At 42.6% G+C, this 19,167-nt stretch overlaps 1 protein-coding gene across 1 annotated transcript in view; it reads right to left on the bottom strand.

The window, feature by feature from the left end:
- Positions 1-4,765: 4,765 nt before the first annotated feature.
- Positions 4,766-19,167, bottom strand: part of LOC147889172 (zinc finger (CCCH type) helicase family protein) — a 174,901-nt gene continuing 160,499 nt past the window's right edge. The window contains 8 exon segments of the mRNA XM_087391904.1: positions 4,766-6,180; positions 6,357-6,929; positions 7,071-7,250; positions 7,338-7,600; positions 7,691-7,841; positions 13,458-13,586; positions 13,684-13,829; positions 13,832-13,963. Of these exon segments, the coding sequence (XP_087248030.1) occupies positions 5,971-6,180; positions 6,357-6,929; positions 7,071-7,250; positions 7,338-7,600; positions 7,691-7,841; positions 13,458-13,586; positions 13,684-13,829; positions 13,832-13,963 (1,784 nt within the window). The 3' untranslated portion in view covers positions 4,766-5,970.

Below are 19,167 nucleotides of genomic sequence, written 5' to 3'. Positions count from 1 at the left end.
GCCATTTAATATCCCAAGTCCCTTTAAAAAATAATTTGCATTCTCGTTTGGATCAAAAAGCACTTGCTTTACTACCATACTAGTGCTCACACACACGTGTGCACTCCTGTTATATATCATCCATGACTGACATATCTTATCTTTATTATTTATAAAAAGGTATCACTAGGGTTGGTTTTTATAAATCCTTTTATTGTGAGAGTGATGCATGGCCAAGGTTTGGGAATTCACATGATTATGTTTAAAAAAATTATAACATCTCTAATCACGTACCTGAGGACATGATTAATGATGACCTACCACCACTTTAGTCTGTGTGGCTATGCCATCAACTGCCTACATACTTGTCCCATCTAGCTCCCCCTAAATTGTGGTGTCTCGATCATTGTGCCGTGTTGACCACTATGCCTTGTGTAGCCATGCCTCTGAGTCACCTTCCTATGCCAACATGGACTTGTAGGTCTCTAACTCTCTTTCCTCTACTAAACTACATTTAATTCATAGTTCAACCTCCCCCCCTCCCCCTCCTTTTTCATTCACTAAATTGTATTTTATATGTAGTCCTTATTTTACTTCATGCTCTTTTATTCCCCTTCTAAACCTTCTCAAATAATATAACTAATTCCCCTACACCTTCCTTGTATGGTCATCAATGAAGTTGACATAATAATTACAGCCTCCCATAGAAGCTATATTGGTAGTCCATACGTTAGTGTGGATAACTTCCAAAGGTGAGCTGCAGAAACAATATTCCACAAATGCTTTGCAACAAGAATATGTTTCATGAGATAAGACCACATCGGATAGTTGGTGCCATCCAACTTATCATCTTCACGAAGAACGCCAAATAGATCTTGATTGTTTCCAGCCATAGTAAATGTGCTACCCTGAAAGAAGACCTGAAAACCCAAAAGCCTCAAGGCTATCACTGCAAAAAGCTACAACCCGTTCCATGTTCGACCTCTATGCCACAAATAGCACCACATGGTCCATGACTTCACAGTCTGCCTCTGCGCTCGAGGTACTCCTACGCGGGCATGGTCCAGATGACATGACAATTGAGACACCACAATTTAGGGGGAACTGGATGGACAAGTATGTAGGCAGCCGAGGGCATGACCACATAGAGTAAAGGTGTGGCGAGAGTACATTGAGCACAGAGGCAAAATGTAGAGTCATGGACAGTGTTGTGCTATTTATGGCATAGAGGTCGAACATGGCACAACAATGAAATGGATTGCAGGTGATGGAGTTTGGCTGAACGGAAGAGCGAACTGATGGCTTGGTCGAGGAAGTGTAATAGGAAAGTGAGTTGATTGAGCTAGTGGGTGTGATCAAGGCAAGGAGATAGATTTTATAGTTAGTTTGGTTGATGAAGGTCATAGGTGATGATGTGCCTAAGTACAAGGCCCATTTGGTTGCTAAAGGGTTCAAACAAGAGAAGGGTGTGGACTTTGATAAGATCTTTTGTCTGATTGTGAAGATGACCACACTTAGATGTATACTTGGGCTTGTGGCAGTAGAGGATATGGAGCTTATGCAGATGGATGTCAAGACAGCTTCTTGCATGGGGATCTACATGAGGAAATTTACATGGTATAGACGAAAGGATTTGAAGAAAAGAGCAAAGAGCATTTGGTTTGCAAGCTGAAAAAGAGTCTCTATGGCCTTAAGCAAGCGCCTAGACAATGGTATTAGAAGTTTGATGCTTTCATTCGTTCCCAGGGTTTCAAAAGAAGTGAGATTGATCATTGGCTCTACACTAAAAGGGCTAAGGATAATAGCCTGATACTCTTGGCACTTTATGTGGATGATGATATGCTATTAGGTATCAAGAACACTTATGATATGGATGCATTGAAGGCCAAGTTGCATGAGACCTTTGACATGAAGGATTTGGGACTTGCTTGGTCACATTCATGGTATGCACATCACGCGTGACTCGAGTAGAAAACTCCTTTGGCTTTCACAGGAGGAGTATGTTACAAAAGTGTTGCAGTGTTTTAATATGGAGGGAGGAAGGTAGTAAGTACTCCATTTTCTCCATATGTCAAACTGAGTCAGGAAGATAGATCCCAAATCATATGAGGAGAAGGCTATGATGGCTAAGGTTCCTTATGCATCAGTGGTTGGGAGTCTTATGTATACTATGATAGCTAGTAGACCGGACATTGCATTTGCAGTGGGAGTTGTTAGTTGGTATATGTCTAATCCAAGAAAGAGGCATTAGGAGGTAGTTAAGTGCATCATGAGGTACATGAAGGGTACCAAGGAGATGTGTATCTGCTTTGGTAGAGGAGAGATACGTGTACTTGGATACATAGATTCAGACTATGCAGGGCATGTGGATAGTAGGAGATCCACTTCTGGTTATGTGTTCACCTTTGCAGGTGGTGCAATATTGTGGATGTCTTGCACACAGAAGTGTGTTGCTTTATCTACCATAGAGACTTATATGTGGTAGCCATAGAGGATTGCAAGGAGGCTATATGGCTTGATTGACTAGTGGGAGATTTGGGGATTCATACAGGTGTACCAACATCGCATAGTGATTCCATGAGTGCTATTCAGCTAGCACAAAATCCAATTTTTCATGAAAAGGCTAAACACATTGATGTAAGGTATCATTTCATCAGAGACATACTTGAGGACAAGTGCATAAAGCTTGTCAAGGTTTAGACAGGTGACAACCCTGTAGATATGCTAACAAAGTCAACCTAGTCAACGGTCTGAGTAGATATAATTTATAAAACCTTTATTGTTTTAGTTATTTTTTGTTCTCTTTACTAAGCTATACACGACTTCTAGAAGGACATGAAAGTGATTCATTTAAACTATAAAGGTAGCCTTGTTGACAAATTTCTCTTTAAGAAAAAAAAAGACGAGCCTGGCATTTAAAACACAACAATTGACCCAAACAAATCAATTAATAACACCCTATATATTTAAGCTGTGTCATGCATTATGGTTGCACACTAAGCGATTGTTTATTTGACGTAGTCACGTACCTATTGAAAACAGGATGAGCTCTAAATAACTACGGACTATAACAATCCAAAATTTTATTTTAAACTTACACAACAATAACCAACATGCAATAAACTGTTATCAACACATTTGGATTTAAAATTCATACGTGAAGAACATGAAGTTAAAACACACGACGGATACCTTACATGAATGAATGTCTCGATATCATGCAGTGAACTTCGACAGATAGATTTGCCATTGCATGACTTTTAAAGTTGCTTTTAAGACCAATTCAAGTGATCATTTGCAACTGGAAAGATATGTATGTAGTGTGGCAATGAAAACATGTCGACCCCATTACAAATCTTGTATGATGACAGTTCTATACACCCTTACCGCTTTGAGCCAATTATCAAAACAACAACTCAATCTGATGATGAAGTTGTAATTCTCGCAATAACAACCACTGTATTTCTCGCAACAACCACAAACCCAAATCTCGCACCTAGTGTTACTTCATATGCAACATTACTTATCTATGCAACATATATACCATCTTCATATTCTTCTTCTATGGATGATAAAACCACCATTGACTGTTCATTTCTTTCCATGACAAGCCTACTAAGCCATGACTAAATGAAAAAACACTTATACATCTTCAGTCATTCACACTGTCAACCTAATCTATGTTATGATAGCCATAGAAATCAAGATTTATTTTGAGTTCTTAATCCCATGTACTTTGAGATAGTTGAGAACTCTTATTGATGCACCAAGATGAGCTTTCTTAGGATTCTGAGTAACAAATATTTGGCCAAGTCGACTATTAAATACTGATGTAAAGCTATTAATTAGCTGTCTATAAAAGAGGATCTATACAAGAGAATTATCATAAGCTGCTTCAAGGATACACACTGAGGGTGATGTCCAATTGATGGGATTCAATTGATACATTGTGCAGCACAATGGACTTTTGTTACACTGCTCGTATATGCGTTAAGTAATGTGTTATGACCTACAATGGAATTTTGTTACACTGCTCGTATATATAAGTAATTGTGCAGCACAATGGACTTTCGTTACACTGCTCGTATATGCATAAGTAATGTGTTATGACCTACAATTAGACGATGCTCTTTTTTCTGTGCATGATAATTGAGAAAGGTCAATTGGTAGTTTGAGACCAAGGGGTTGTGGAAGCCCTAGTATGGGTAAACTACCCTTTTCAACACCAACTTGCAAGAACCATGTGAAGACAGTCTTGCATATGTTACAAGAACTATGTGAAGACCTGTTCCAAACCATTTTGGACATGTGTTTCTGGTAACTTCTTCAGTAAGACAGTTGAAAGTCTGCTCTTGCCTTGAACAAAAATGTAGTTGTCACAACGCATCTCCTTGGAATAAAGTGTTGTAGACTTTTTTGAAAGAATTCCAATCTGCGAAAGAAGCGTTTAAAACCACACTTTTTCACAATAAACATATACCAATCTTCGTATTCTTCTTCTATGGATGATAAAACCACTACTGACTGTTCCTTGCTTTCCATGACAAGCCTACTAAGCCATGACTAAATGAAAAAACACTCATACATCTTCGGTCATTCATACTGTCAACCTAATCTATGTTATGATAGCCATAGAAATAGAGATTTATTTTGAGTTCATAATCCCATGTACTTTGAGATACTTGAGAACTCTTGTTGATGCACCAAGATGGGATCCTGAATAACAAATATTTGGCCAAGTCGACTGTTAAATACTGACGTCAAGGTATTAATTAGCTGTCTATATTAAAAGAGGATCTATACAAGAGAATTATCATAAGCTGATAATTTGATCTTTGTTTCCATGGGAGTTGGTAAGGGTTTCGAGTCACGCAAGTGAAAAAGCTTCAAGACTTCCTGTGTCAAGGATACACACTGAGGGTAATATCCACTTGATGGGATTCAATTGTAGCATACATTGTGCAGCACAATGGACTTTTGTTACACTGCTCGTATATGCATAAGTAATGTGTCATGACCTGCAATTAGACGATTCTCTTTTTTCTGTGCACAATAATTGAGAAAGGTCAATTGGTAGTTTGAGACTGAGGGGTTGTGGAAGCCCTAGTATGGGTAAACTACCCTTCTCAATACCAACTTGCAAGAACCATGTGAAGAGACAGTCTTGCACATGTTACAAGAACTATGTGAAGACCTGTTCCAAACCATTTTGGACATGCTTTTCTAGTAACTTCTTCAATAAGACGAGTTGAAAGAAAACCACTTTGCTCTTGCCTTGAACAAAAATGTAGTCGTCACATATTGGCACATTATAGACCGATTGTAAGACACTTGTAAGCGTACACACAAGTTTTCTGAGAGTTTTGTAAGATATTGATGAACTTGAAACAAAATCCAATTTCATTGGTGGAAAAAGCCCCGTTCACTGCAGGAGGGACAAAATGTGAAGAAACTTTGCTTATATACAAAAGACAAACTTTCTAGATGGATGATAGCAAAGCAACACCATGAGATAGCTGGCCACACAATCATCTTTCTTACACTGCCCACAATCTGGTTTACAAAACGAATGGGGAAAGGGTTGATAACTCCAACTAGAAGGTTGCCAGTCTTGCAGCCTCCATTGCTGGAACTGATAAGTCATCCAGCTGTTGCTCATCTTGTCCATACAATTTGGAATTCTGGAGCAGACCTGTTCTTATTAAAGAGTGCTACACTGGTTATAGGTCATTGTGACGTTATTGAGGTAGATTTCTACGAACATGTATGTCAGCTACAGAAGTTCCTGGCTCTCAGCCAAACCCTGCAATCCGGAAAATCCAACCTATAGAACCTTCACGCACATTTGATCAGAATGAACAAATTGCCTTTCGACTGCCTACCATGGTATCAATCAATCTGAACAGATCTTTAAAGATTAAAACAGGCTGTTGCAGGAGGTTTAGAAGGTTTGATGCACTTGACATGCTTTTTTGGGTAAGATCGAGAAGTCTATGCTCCAAGAGTTTGTTGAAGATGCCAGAAATACTCTCCATGAAGTGATGCAGAAGGCGGTAGAAGCTCAAAGACGTATGTCACATGTTTTGAATCGCCTGACAAAGAGACTTTGTTGCCAGAATGATTATAGAGACCAAAGGTGACCATATCGAATGGCATGGACTCGACCAGAAAAAAGAAGCTATCTCTGGCCAGTCGCTCAACCTACAAAACAGATTCACAGGATCAATTTCTTCCAACATACAAAATCCCAGCTTTCTGGCTTATTTTGCCTCTTTCCAGTGATATCTGCATATAGGAGGGCATAGAAAATAAAACCAAATGGAAAAAATTCATGCTCACCAGATCCATGCAAAAATATGAAAAGGTAAGATATAAACCTGCCATTTGGAATACTGATTGTTGTGCATTGTCAGAACCAAGGTTATGTCTGCAAGTCCCTGTGATAGCAAGATGACAGAAAGGGAAGAAAAGAACTTCGGCAGGCTTTTGGCCATGATTTCATCATTGTCACCACTTCTTATGGTCCAAAGAACACATGCTATATTGTTCCAAGGGATGGCAGATGCATCCCCCAAACATAAGGAACTATCCACATCCCAAATAAATTTCACACCAGTTGCAGAAAGGCTATTCACTCGATCTCTTAGGTCAGCCTTTCCCATATTGCAAGCATTTTCCCATGCATCGACAGAAGTAGCCACTATTTTTGATGGTTTGTATTTTTTTGAGAGGTTTTCTGTAAAAATGAAATCATCTTCTCCGTAGATAAGTATGTTTTCCTCATCACTTGTTCCCAGAGAAGGTGCTTTATCCCGATAGGATGGCAATATATCCAAGAATGTTTCTGCTGAGGGAGACTCTTCTTCAAAATCTATAGGACAAGTGGTGATGGATGAAAGTTGACTAATCCCAGTGTGTCGAAATTCACACAGTTCTCCATAACGGCAACCCTGCAAAAACGATAAGCATGAAGATTGAGCCAATTCCACGGCAGAAAAGAAAACATTCCAAGGAAGATCACAATGATTTATCGAACTCATGAAAGGTACCGATGTTCCAAGGAGTGGAACAGTACGGTAATGACCCCTTACAAGAGCTGACATAAAATACTTGCAGAGTGATGGCTTTGCTGCGAGATCATGAGAAAAATGGCATTCAGATCCCTTTATGCACACTCCCCTTTGAAAAAATCTACATAGAGAGGTTACATCAAATGAAGATTCTGATTCTTGCTCTGTGTAACTACTTCCCTGTAGAAATTCCTTTTGCACCTGGAACAGAGTTAAAGCACACCATCAACAATAATTCTGTAGGTAGTTATAACTCATGATTTCTTGAGAGAAACCCGAAAGCATTACCTCTCCAATCAAGGTTCTCAGTGTGTCTAAATCTTCTATACGGTGAAACTGTCCTGGAGTAACAAAATGATCCTGGAAGCATATTCCTGACTCAACTTCAAGCTGATCCTCTTGCAGTATGATCTTTCCCATCAAATTTTCTGAGTCGGGGAAGTAGTCACATACATGTTGGAACTCGTACGCACAATAATAAGATGGAGGACCTTGTACCTGGCTCAGAAACTTTGGCCTAAAGAGGTGCATTTTTTCCATTACAATGGCACCTGGTAAATGTATACAACTCCCACATCAAAACACACTGACCACAGACGAACCCTAAATTCAGAAATTCGTAGTCTCTTCTTGCAACTTACACATTTCTGCAACAGCATGAAGTGCAGATGATGAGATATGGTGCTGAGCACACCAGTACTGCTCCCCTCCCCCTACAAATATGAATTCTTCAGAGCTTTTGTTCTTTACATGAGCACCATATTTGATAAGTCTCTCCAAGCGCTGCTTATCCTACACCAGTGCAGAATGCGGAGTTTACCCCACAAATAAAAGATCCTTTTAAGCTATTTTTTGTCGTCCTCAGTCTAAAAAATTGCATCGATCTTTAACCCTTTAAATGTTGGATAATGCAGCAAGTCGCAACATTGAGGCATTGCTGCTGCTTCAGAACTTTACAAATAAAAGTATATAGAAGCTGTAACATCTAGGTGGGAAAGACATCCAAAGACTTATTTCATGAAATATTTATGCACTAAACCTGCAGTTAGCAGAGAAACTTTCCCATTTTAGGATCGTGGAGGTCTGATTTATTCTGAAAATGTAAGCTTTTATTACAAAATAAAAAGTAGCCACGATTTTGTCCTCGTAGAATGTTGCAGCATAAATTCTTAGCCATCCCAAAATAAGTTCATTTCATTTATTTAACCCTTTGGTTTTAGAGGACGTATCATGGTGGACATAGTCAAAACAACTTTAATGTTTCAGAACTGAAACGACAGATACATAAACATGGTCACACAGTGGCTTGATGTGTAAATAATGGGATGAATTGATAAATTTTAGCCCAAGAAACCAAATACCGCATAAGACTGGTTGGATCATGTGAAACCTATAAACATAAATGTGACGCAGAGGTGACAGTATCATTATGCCAAAGAATTATAGTGACCTGGCATTCACAGGATGGTATCAAGAAAATAAATTGGATAGTTGTTGACAAGCATTAATTTAAGATGGCAGCCAAGAGCCTAACCTGCCTGAATTGGACAGGCCAAAAAGAAATCAAGGGAGTAACCTGTGTTGGTTTCTTTCTGGAATCAAAGCAAGTGTTAGCCTTTTGTTCACACTTCTAAAAGCACTCATACAGAATTCAAAGATCATGGAGGTCAGGCAAGAAAAACAAAGATCTATTAACATCAAAATGGTTCAGCAATTGGGCCAGCAGGGGCGAGCTACTCCTTCAAAAACTGCAAAACCTTGGCTCAAGCAGTGTTCCCTATGGAAGTTCTCCCCAGTACTAGGTCTAGCTCCTCAAAAGTACCCAAGCAATTGGTGGAGGAGCAAAGCAGATCATCTGCTCGCTGAAATGAGCGCTCATCTGAAGGACAGTCAAGGTCTCTTGATGGGTCAAGTGTCCAATGCCTAGCAATACAAGCCTGCCACAGGACAGTTGCAGTGCCCAATGGTCAGAGCAAAATATGGTAATCTGTGCCCTAACAGACAACGTGCGGGACTGTCAGAAGGCCAGGCCGACCACTTGCATGGGGTACAACACAGCCAAGTCGTCCCAAAGTGCAGCCACCAAAGACTGCCAGTGAACAGTCACCAAAGTGTCTGCAACAGTCCACAATGTGCACAGAGTTGCAGAGTTACAGTCGGAAAGCTGCCGCCACAATCATAACGACACTGATAACACTGTGGGAGAAAACCCACCACTTGCTGCCAAGTGGCATCCAGGGAGCACCCAGTAGAGGTATTCTGCAAAGAGAGAGACCTGACAGTCAACCCTGGGAAGACCAAGGTTATGGTCTTCAACACCTCAAGCACAGTGCTCCGCTGACTTAGCTTCACCTATCGCGATGCACCCAGGCACGACTCATAGGGAGCGCACTGCTTTGGCTCGACTAGATCGATAGTGCTTCCAGGTGCACTTCTAGGATCCACCAACAAAGGGCTGGCTTTTCGATACGCTAGTGCACTGCCATGCATGCAACACCCTTCTGGGGATGCGATCTCCCAAGGATAGATTGGAGGAAATTTGAGTGGTTACAGGTGATTATGGGGTCCAAGATGATCCGGTGCAAGCCCTCAATCCCACATGAGATAGTGCAAGTAGAGTTCGCCATGGCACCTCTCCAGGTTATGCCATCTTTCAGACAGTCACTTTCATCCACAGAGTTTGGGACTTACCTCACTGGAGACTTCCGAGGCTGGCCCTAGAGTCATCCAAACGACTAGCAGAGGGCGAGTCTGCCACATGGTATGCACGCATATCCACATGGCTTGCCAGACACAGTATCCAAATGGACAGACTCCCCACCTTTCAGTACAGCATGAACGGGCCTCCTAGGTCGATCCCTCCAGATGAGATCAACCATATCATATGGTTAGATTTCCTCCAGCTCCATACATCTCGGACTTGGGGGGAGGGGGGGACCAAGAGCTCCGCACCAAGATCCAATTCTACCACGACCACTTCCTAATGAGTATCGGAGGAGGGATTCATCATCAGACCCCAATATCTCAAGGACAAAGGAGTCTCACATGCATTGAGGATTGCCATTGGACAGCTGATAATTGAGGCACGGAGAGCCGCAGGTATACCCAGAGAGCAACAAATCTGCACGCTATGTACGCTGGGGGTGGTTGAGACAGAGGAGCATTTTCTGTGTCTGCCTAGCCTACTATGAGATCCGAGGACGCTGCCACCACTGTCTCTACATGGAGGGGAGTGGCTTCGGTCCACTATCACGACTGATCCATTTCCACGACCAAGTATGTATTGGGATTTATTTGATGGAGATGTGCCCGCACCGAGAGACACAATTGCGACAGATCACAGAGCAACAGGAGGGGACTAGACCACAAGAAATAGAGGCTGACCGGGCACATCGATGCGTCACATACTTCTACAAATTTGAGTCAGCCCCAAGACACAGCGGAGTCAAGGAGGGCGAGCTAGCTGACATGAGGGCATCCTGGATCAGCCGAGAGAGCCGACACAGTGCCGCCAAGAGAGGGACACAGAGACCACGTGCGAGATGGAGAGTGCCCAGAGCATGTTCTATTGAGGTTTGACCTATCACAGCGTTCCTTAGGGGGGGACCAACAGAGACGAGGGGTCACCCTGGACATAGCTCAGAGAGTTCAAAGATCAAGGAGACCGCGTCCCCTGCCACACCACAAGACAGCTCGACAGACGCAGATACGAGATATCTTTACAGCTCACCAGAGGGACATCATTGTACCGGGCTTCAATTTCTGAGTCCCAGCTCCGAGATTGACTTGATTCAGTTTGTATTTGACTGATTATGATTTTGCTAGCATAGATTAGTACTCAGCAAGGGCCCTAGCGCACCCTTTGCTCCAGCCCCTTGAGGCTTGTATGAGTTTTCCTTTTCTGTGCACTTTGTCCAATAGGCCCGCGAGGGGCCTCTGGAGGACGTTAATACATCTTTCTTTCTTTCTTTTCTATAGGTCTACCAAGAAACCTCCCATAAAGTGTCTTCTTAAAACAACTATTATGATGATAAAAGGAGGGCTTTCATTGGGAGGATATGATTCAGCTTGGTTTGAGCAATGATTATAGAAAATTTCGGCAAAAAATTTCCTTATCATCAGAAAGTCATACATTTAGACTGGCCACACTCTTACTTTATATGAGGTTCCCAATCATCCAGCTCTAGATCTCTCCCTATATCAGCCAGTATCTTTGACATGAGAATTGTGAGAGAGAACATTTTGAACTTCATAACGGGAGGACTACATGAAAAGAGAGTATCTTGCACATGGTTGGGAGACGTCTTGACTTTTGAATGAAGTAATTGATTAAAATTTTCTCTAACCTTGATATATAATTAAATCATAGCCATCCTGAAGGTGAGGGACTCCCTCAATCCAAACAACTACTACGCAACTGTCATCTCATTGCCAAGCTTCATAGCTCAATACGTAGCAAACATACCAATGACATGGCACATGCAACAGGATGAAGACGAATTTCCACTCTTAGAGTGCAATTATAGAGGATTTGGCAACGGCAAAACAGCACTTGAGGATAGTGGGGGTGACAGAGTGGCAACCCCCTTGCCTCGATGGAGGTAGAGCGAGGAGCAAAAGAGACAGGGATCTGCACTAGAGACGGACCGGGAGTCTGAGAGTCAAAATGAGTATCATCATTGGTCCTGTCCACGGGGGGATCAAGGGTATCTCTGTAGATCAGGGGTGAAGTATCGAAAGGCCCCTCTTGATCTACAACGATGGGACAGGGACGGAGGCATCCATAACATCACCCGCTCGAGTTTGAGGAGGGTCGGGGGCACGGGGGGTGTCCTCTGTATGGAGGGAGGATCAACAACCTTGATCGGTATCCAACGGTGAACAAGTGCAGTTCTAGCTGATGGTCCAGAACGCGTCACAATTGAGGTTCCTAGGCCCGCTGCTGAAGCTAAGTGTGACATGGAGGTGGCTTTGTGGTCCAAGGTACAGGGTGAGAAGATGGTGCCGAGGGAGCGGTACAAGGAGAGGCCACACCACAAGACCACTTAGGCCTTTTCTTCCTTCTTGAGCAATCCCTAGCAAAGTGGTCAAGGGCTCTGCATATCCTGTGCTGGTCCTTGCTTACTTGTGATCTCGACTCTTTGGCCAAAGGAGCCATCCAGACGTTGAAACATGATATGATCATCCGTGATGTTAGGGTCAAAGACTAGGACCCTAACTCTTGGCACCCAATCTGACCTAACTGCCTCTACTACAGAACAGGGCATGCCAGAGAGGGGAGGGGATCTCTACAACCAAACCAAAGGTGGCTCCAATGGGTGAAAGGAGTCGATGGTAAGCCTGAGGAGGCCAAGGAATCTGATGAAGAGAAAAAAGACTTGACTATCCTCCTCAACAGGGTCGAAGCCCAAGGTGAAGCGAGAGAAAGATCCTCCTGGAGCCTAGCACCAGAGGGTTAGCCTGAAGCACTGTGGCCACAGACTCCGGAGTATCAAAAACCATATGGAAGAAACCTCCTCCCAGTAAGCAAACGTTTGTGAGATGGGGTGCGAGGTCTCCAGATAATGGTGCAAGCATCCATTCCCTAGCCTGTAACCTAGAAGGATGGGACCCAAAGATGCGAGTGTGGAGAGAAGTAGAGCTTTCAAGCCACATCTTTTCTGAGCTATTGCAACTTGTCTTTTGAGAAAATAACTTGTCTCGCTGCCGGTGGAAGCGATCAAGGATTGGCTGAATGGGAACCCATTCGTCGATCGAGGTGTAAAGGCCGATTCGAACACAAATGAGGACGAAATGGAGAGACAAGAAGAGGCCGGCTGAGGAGGAGAGAGGGGGGACAGGCTGTGGGGAGGAGGGGGCTGGAGGGAGGAGGAGGAGGAGGACAACGAGGCTGGAGGGAGGCGGAGGTGGCTGAAGGGAGGAGGAGGAAAAAAAGAGGGAGGGCCTGCAGGGGGAGAGGGGAGCCCGTAGAGGGGAAGGAGGTGGGGAGGAGGTCCATGGGGGAGATTCCACTGGATGCTCATGAACACACGTGCACTGCACACCTCGTAGTGTGTTCCCGGTCATGTGGGATATTACTAGAAGTATCCCCAGTTAAACTGATGTGATCCACAGACATGGTTCATGGTCTGACTACATATAACAAAAAGTTACATACAAAGGCAAGCAGCAGTCATGGCATCACTAGAACAACAAAACAGTAGATGACTGGCCCTTGTCAATCTAGCACATGAAATCCAAACATCTTACCTGTATGGACAAAGGTAATTAGACCACAAATGTTAAGATATCATACTTAAAGAAAACCTATGATTTTTGACTTGCAGACACTAGTTCCTTCTTCAAGTGGCAATGGTGGCCTTTTTACCCACCAAAGACATTATACCAAGGTGAGAACAGAAATCTTACCTTCAGAGCACATTGCCAAAACTCAAATGCATGTAAATTTGCTAATAAGACGGATACATGAGAAAAGTTCTCAGTTTCTCCATATAAAAATGCCTGCCTCTGGTAGTACTTTTTCAAATACATTTGATACTGCAAAACCATATTAGAAATAAAATTTGTATCAGGTTCTGGAAGTATCACCATCAATAACAGCAAGATGGTTTTCAAAGGTTGTCAAAATGAATACCTGAGATTCATGACCAAATGGATGTACAATAGGGAAAGGACTTGCATCCATTAAAGAAGCCACTACCGCCATTTCCCTCAGAAATCCCAGCTGACCACCTTTGATAACTAGAATGGAAGATTCTAAAGACAAAGGCAAGCTTGCAGCAACTTTCCGAAAGTCGTTGGAAAGTATTTCCCCCTCTGCTGAGATACTCTTAAGGCATCAATGCTTTGCAGCGTTTCCAAAGCATTTTGCACTGTAAGAGGATTTGGTGGATCCATAGCTTTTGAAAGGAGGACTACAATAAATACAAACAACATAATCAGATTTTCAAGATCGACAAAAGCCTCAAAGAAAAAACAGCTAATAAGGAATAGAGACTTCACTTAGAGATGGAACTAGCATAATAGACGTGATAAGGGACGAGCATATCACAGCTTTTTAGTCTGAAAGTGGGACAATAAATCACAATCTGATTTGTTAAACAAGGTATTACAGGGAAAGTCAGACTCGGTTCTAAGCACAAGAAGGAAATAAGGGAGCGATCCCTTCGAGTACTATGTAGCAGTGGATGGTGTGAAAAGGCCGTTTTGCTTTGCAAAAGTTCATTGAAAAGAACAGGTGGAAAGCAAGACAAAATTCAATGCTTTCACATAAATCACTCCTCCCTCCCCTTGGTGCCATGATCCTTTGGCTACTGCAAGTTGGTTAGATGTGATTTTAAAATGTCAATACCTCCCCTGGGTGCTTTCATAGCTACTCTCAGGTAGTCAGCTTTGATTTACAAACGTGTGGGCTGAAGGTGGCAAGGTTGTTGCTTCTCAATACATGTTGTTCTTGTCATTCCACTCATAGCTTGATGATGATGCTTTGTTCTCCCATGTGACTTGATGCTTTATGTGTGGAAGCCATATTCTGTACTTGTGCTTTTGGCTTGGTCATCTCATGCACTTGTGCTTTTGGCTTGCTTTTTGCATTCACCCACTCTTTATTTCCCTGGGAGTGGATCTGATTTTTTAGTGCTGATTTTATATGTGGATGATATGCTTCTCATGGGCCCAGATACTCAGCAAATTGCAGCTTTCAAGGCTGATTTGCAGCAGATTTTTGACATGTCAGACATGGGACAGCTCCATTATTATTTGGGCATTCAGTTTGCTCATGTTGAGGGGGGTATCATGATGTCTCAGTCCAAGTATATTGGACAGCTCCTTGATCGTTTTCAATTTGAGGATTGCAAGCCAATCTCTACTCCAGTGGACCCTGGCTTCAAATTCTCAGCTCATGATGGGAGCCCACCATGTGATATCACTCTTTATCAGCAAGCTGTTGGATGCCTTATTTATTTATGTCACACCAGACCTGACTTGCAGTATGCAGTATCTCAGCTCAGCAGATTCATGCACATGCCCAGTTCACAGCATTGGCAGGCAGTGAAGAGAGTCTTCAGATATCTCAGAGGCACTCATGATTTAGCCCTCTTCTATGGTGATCAGGGTTCACTTACCATCATGCATGCTTACACGGATAGTGATTGGGCAAGATGTTCCGACACCAGAGTGTCACATACTGGCAATTGTTTTTTGCTTGGCAATTCATGTATTTCTTGGCTCAGCAAGAAGCAACCGACAGTTGCCACGTCTAGTTGTGAGGCTGAGTACAGGGCAGCCTTCACTGCTACAGTAGAGTGTGTTTGGCTTCGACAGTTACTTATAGATCTTGGTATTTGCCAGACATCCTCCACTATTGTCTACACTTACAGCCAGAGTGCTTTGGCCATTGCGCGTAACCCAATGTTTCATGCGCATACCAAGCATATTGAAGTTCACTATCATTATGTTCGGGAGCGGCTATCAGCAGGAGACATAGAGTTGTCCTATCTTCCCACAGAGGACAACATCGCAGATATGTTTACAAAGGCACTTCCTCATCCCAAGTTCGAAGTCTTTCGACAGGCTTTACACTTGGTTCCCTTTGTTACATGATCTGACATTCCTTGTACATTTATAGGTGGCTCTATATCCTTTTGGATGAACATGTGCCACCATGACCAGAAACTACCAGGTATTCTGAGATGTTTCCAGAGTACTTCAGCCCATCCCATGGAGGGGGGTTTGTAGGCCATCTTTTGGTGGTTCTAGTGATGCCCTATAGGCCATGGTGTGTGCCTTGTAGGCATAAGTGTAGGCACTTATAGTGTTAGTGCCTTTTATGCCACATAGGACACTTAGTCCTATGTGACACCTAGGACACTTAGTCCTAGGCCTAGATACAAGTACTTTGTACTTGTGTTTAAAAACTTTATCCATCAATCTAAGTTTGACGTGACTCCTTCGACTCGTCATGTACCTGCACTCTCACTCTCTCTCTTCACTTCGCACCTACAGTGACTACATGTCCTAAATCAGCATCAATAAAGCTTTGGAATCTCTTACCTTTACAACAAGGTTCTCTAAGGATACAAGATTTTGAATGCTCTGAAAGCCTTTTACCTATCGCTCCATAGTTGAAAGCCTTTTGTCCTAAAGTTTTTACGTACTTCCAAGCTACTACTCGATGCTTCCAAATTCTTCTCACATAATGAGGGAGAGAATCCATTACTTTAGGAGACTTTAAAATTGAGTTTAAGCCTACCTTGTCAAGAGAGGGAGAAGTAAAAATAGAAATCAAGAGTTTCTTCTTTAGATAGAGTTCTTTTCTTTGAAATGAAGCTTTTAGTTTTAAGAAGCGAATTGTAATAATAGGCCGGTTTTTCTTTCAGCCTTTTCCGGTTTGTTCATACGCAACACTTTCGAGGCTGCTGTTTTGTATGAAGTCTTTCAAGCATTAATCGAAGGTTCTTTTATGTGGAAATTTATTTATTTTGTATATAATGGAGCTTATTTAGATTCAAATCCTCAAAAGCGAAGTTTTCCAAGGTGTATTGAAGTTTGAAAAGAACTTTGACATTATATTTTCCAAAAACTTTTATTGAAAGAAGATCCAGAGACATTAGTCTATCTAGGTGAAGAAGTCTTCTTCTATAGTCTCGAGAAGCAAAAACTCTTGGAATTGAGGAAGTTAAAGGAACTGAAGGAGGAGGAAGAGGAAGTGAGGGAGGCAACTCACGATCAACAAGTGAGATTGCGGGAGAGCTAGGACAACCCCGTAACATGACTTTAGGTTTCCATACAAGGGTGCTAAAGTTTCCATACAAGGGTAGGTATATGACTATGTTGGTAAAGAGGAATGTTAAAGGGGTTGATATGCGTTCTCCACATCACAGGGTTCTTTTACTCTTACGATGAGTTGATTTTCCTTCCAAATTAAAACCTCTTGGGAAGAAAGTATGTAAAGATCTCACGAGGTCAAGCAGCCTTGTAAAAATCCTTGGCATTATTAAAATGGCCCTCTATATGCTCAATAGGAAAGCAACGAAAAGATTCGAAACTAGGCAATATTTACTAGGCGACAAACAATAGTAAGACATTGAGTGTTACGCATACCTGGGGATGCTGGAAGTGGTCCCACGAAGTCCATGCTTATGTCCTAGAAAGGACCGTCTAGGACTGGCAATGGCATAAGGAAGCCAGCCCCCTTCATACTATCAAGATCCTTTTTCTGATTTCAAGCACAATGGCCTTCTCAATGGTCTGAATTGAACCTTTAAGACTGAAAGCGTCTACAACGGGGTTGGTTTTGCCGGTGACGTGTTTAATCATTCCCCCAAACTGCTGGAATATTTGGCTCCACCGTTGTTGCCGATCACTCCATTGTGAACTAGGCATTGTCTAAAGCCACTTAAGGGCTTGGTGATATGTCTTGACCGTGAACGTTCATCCATAGAGGGAAGGCTTCCAATGTTTTAATGCCTGAATGACATCGGGTAGCTCTCAATCATAAACTGAATAATTCTTTTCGGCATCGTTGCGCTTTCTGTTGTAATAGGCAACGGGCCTATCCCCTTGCTGTAACACTGCCTCGATGGCGACATTGCTTGCATCTGTGATTACCAGAAATGGATCATCCCAAGAGGCGATCTTTATGACTGGTGCTATTGTGGCCAACCGTTGCAAGTCATGCAACGCTTACAAAGCTTTGCCCGTAACTTGAATCTTCTGTTTGCATGTCTTCACCCCCTTAATAAATCTGTAAGAGGGACTGCGTATGTTGAGAAGCCATTCATATGCGAGCTGTAGGCTTGACATAAACCCACAAAGGACCAGATCTCTTGAGCCGTCGTGGGGATAGCCCAACTGGTGATAGCTTGAATCTTCTCTAGATCTAATCAAATGCCTTGAGCACTAATGATGTATCCCACATACTGGATTTCTAGCAACCCAAACTCATTTTTCTTTGCGTTGAGGTATAGCTTATTATTGCGCAATAATTGTAGGGCACATCACATAGCCTTAATATGCTGCTCTGCTATGGCGGAAAAGATAAGGATATCATCGAGAAAAATGAACAGGTACTTGCCAATATAATCTACAAATACTCGAGACATCATCTTGTTGAACGTGGGTGGTGCATTGTTCAGACCAAATGGCATGACTACGAACTTGTAATGAGCTCGCTCTGTCTAAAAAGCCATCTTTGGGATGTCAGCTTCAAAAATATGGACTTGGTGATAGCTACTCTTGAGATAAATTTTTGAGAATAACTTTGCACCATTGAGTCTTTCCAAGATATACTCGATGAGGGGCATAGGGAGCTTGTTACTTACTTTAAGCTTGTTGAGTGCTCTGTAGTCCACACCACTGCGTATCACAGCGGGCTCAATAAACCTCCCACAATTGTGAAGGTGTCCTGCCGCCAATCAGTCGTCCGTACATGCTCATGAAACCACTGAATTCCAAGGATCATGTCGCATCCCATCAAAGGTGTCAATATAAAATCCCGCGTAAAAATGGCCTTCTGAACTGAAAAAGTAAAATGGATGGCCTTATGTGTGATGTGTGTGCGCAAGCCGGGTGTGAACTCATCCACTGTAAGCTCGTGAGGCACCAAAGTGCACCCCACTGTCTTGGCAAGCTAAGGGGAGATGGCATCTTCTGAACTCTCCATATCGAACATGAAAATCCCATGAGCTATGCCATACACTCGAATAAGAGCCTTCGTTTGACCTAAGAGGTCGCCCTCCTTCTTACCTTGAAACACCACCGTGGAAACGAAAACAAAAACAACGTTCAAAGCAAGGAAGATGACATTTGTAGCTGAGGCTGGTGGCAGGGCTGGAAGAGCCAATACATTGGCGACGGAAGAAGTAGGCGCTTTCACAGCCTTTTCAGCAAGCCACTTAAGACAATTCTTCTTGCCATGCCCGATGATATGGTGGCAATGAAAGCAACAATGTTCTTGATGGTACTTCTTCTATTCGTCAGGCTGTAGATAGCCTCCCGTAATGCCCATTTTAGCCTTCTCATCTGGAGTCATCTTGGGCTTGGCCTCCGTCTGACCAGAAGCCTGGCCATCTTTCTTTTGGCATTGGTTGTCTTTCTTCTAATCCTTACCCGCTGTATT

The sequence above is a fragment of the Dipteris shenzhenensis genome, chromosome 20 (assembly GCF_047967505.1).
Source record: "Dipteris shenzhenensis isolate YYH24624 ecotype China chromosome 20, Dip_SZ_1.0, whole genome shotgun sequence".
Lineage (NCBI taxonomy): Eukaryota > Viridiplantae > Streptophyta > Polypodiopsida > Gleicheniales > Dipteridaceae > Dipteris > Dipteris shenzhenensis.
The sequence above is the reverse complement of the archived record's forward strand: the minus strand, read 5'-3'. Positions and strand labels throughout refer to the sequence as shown.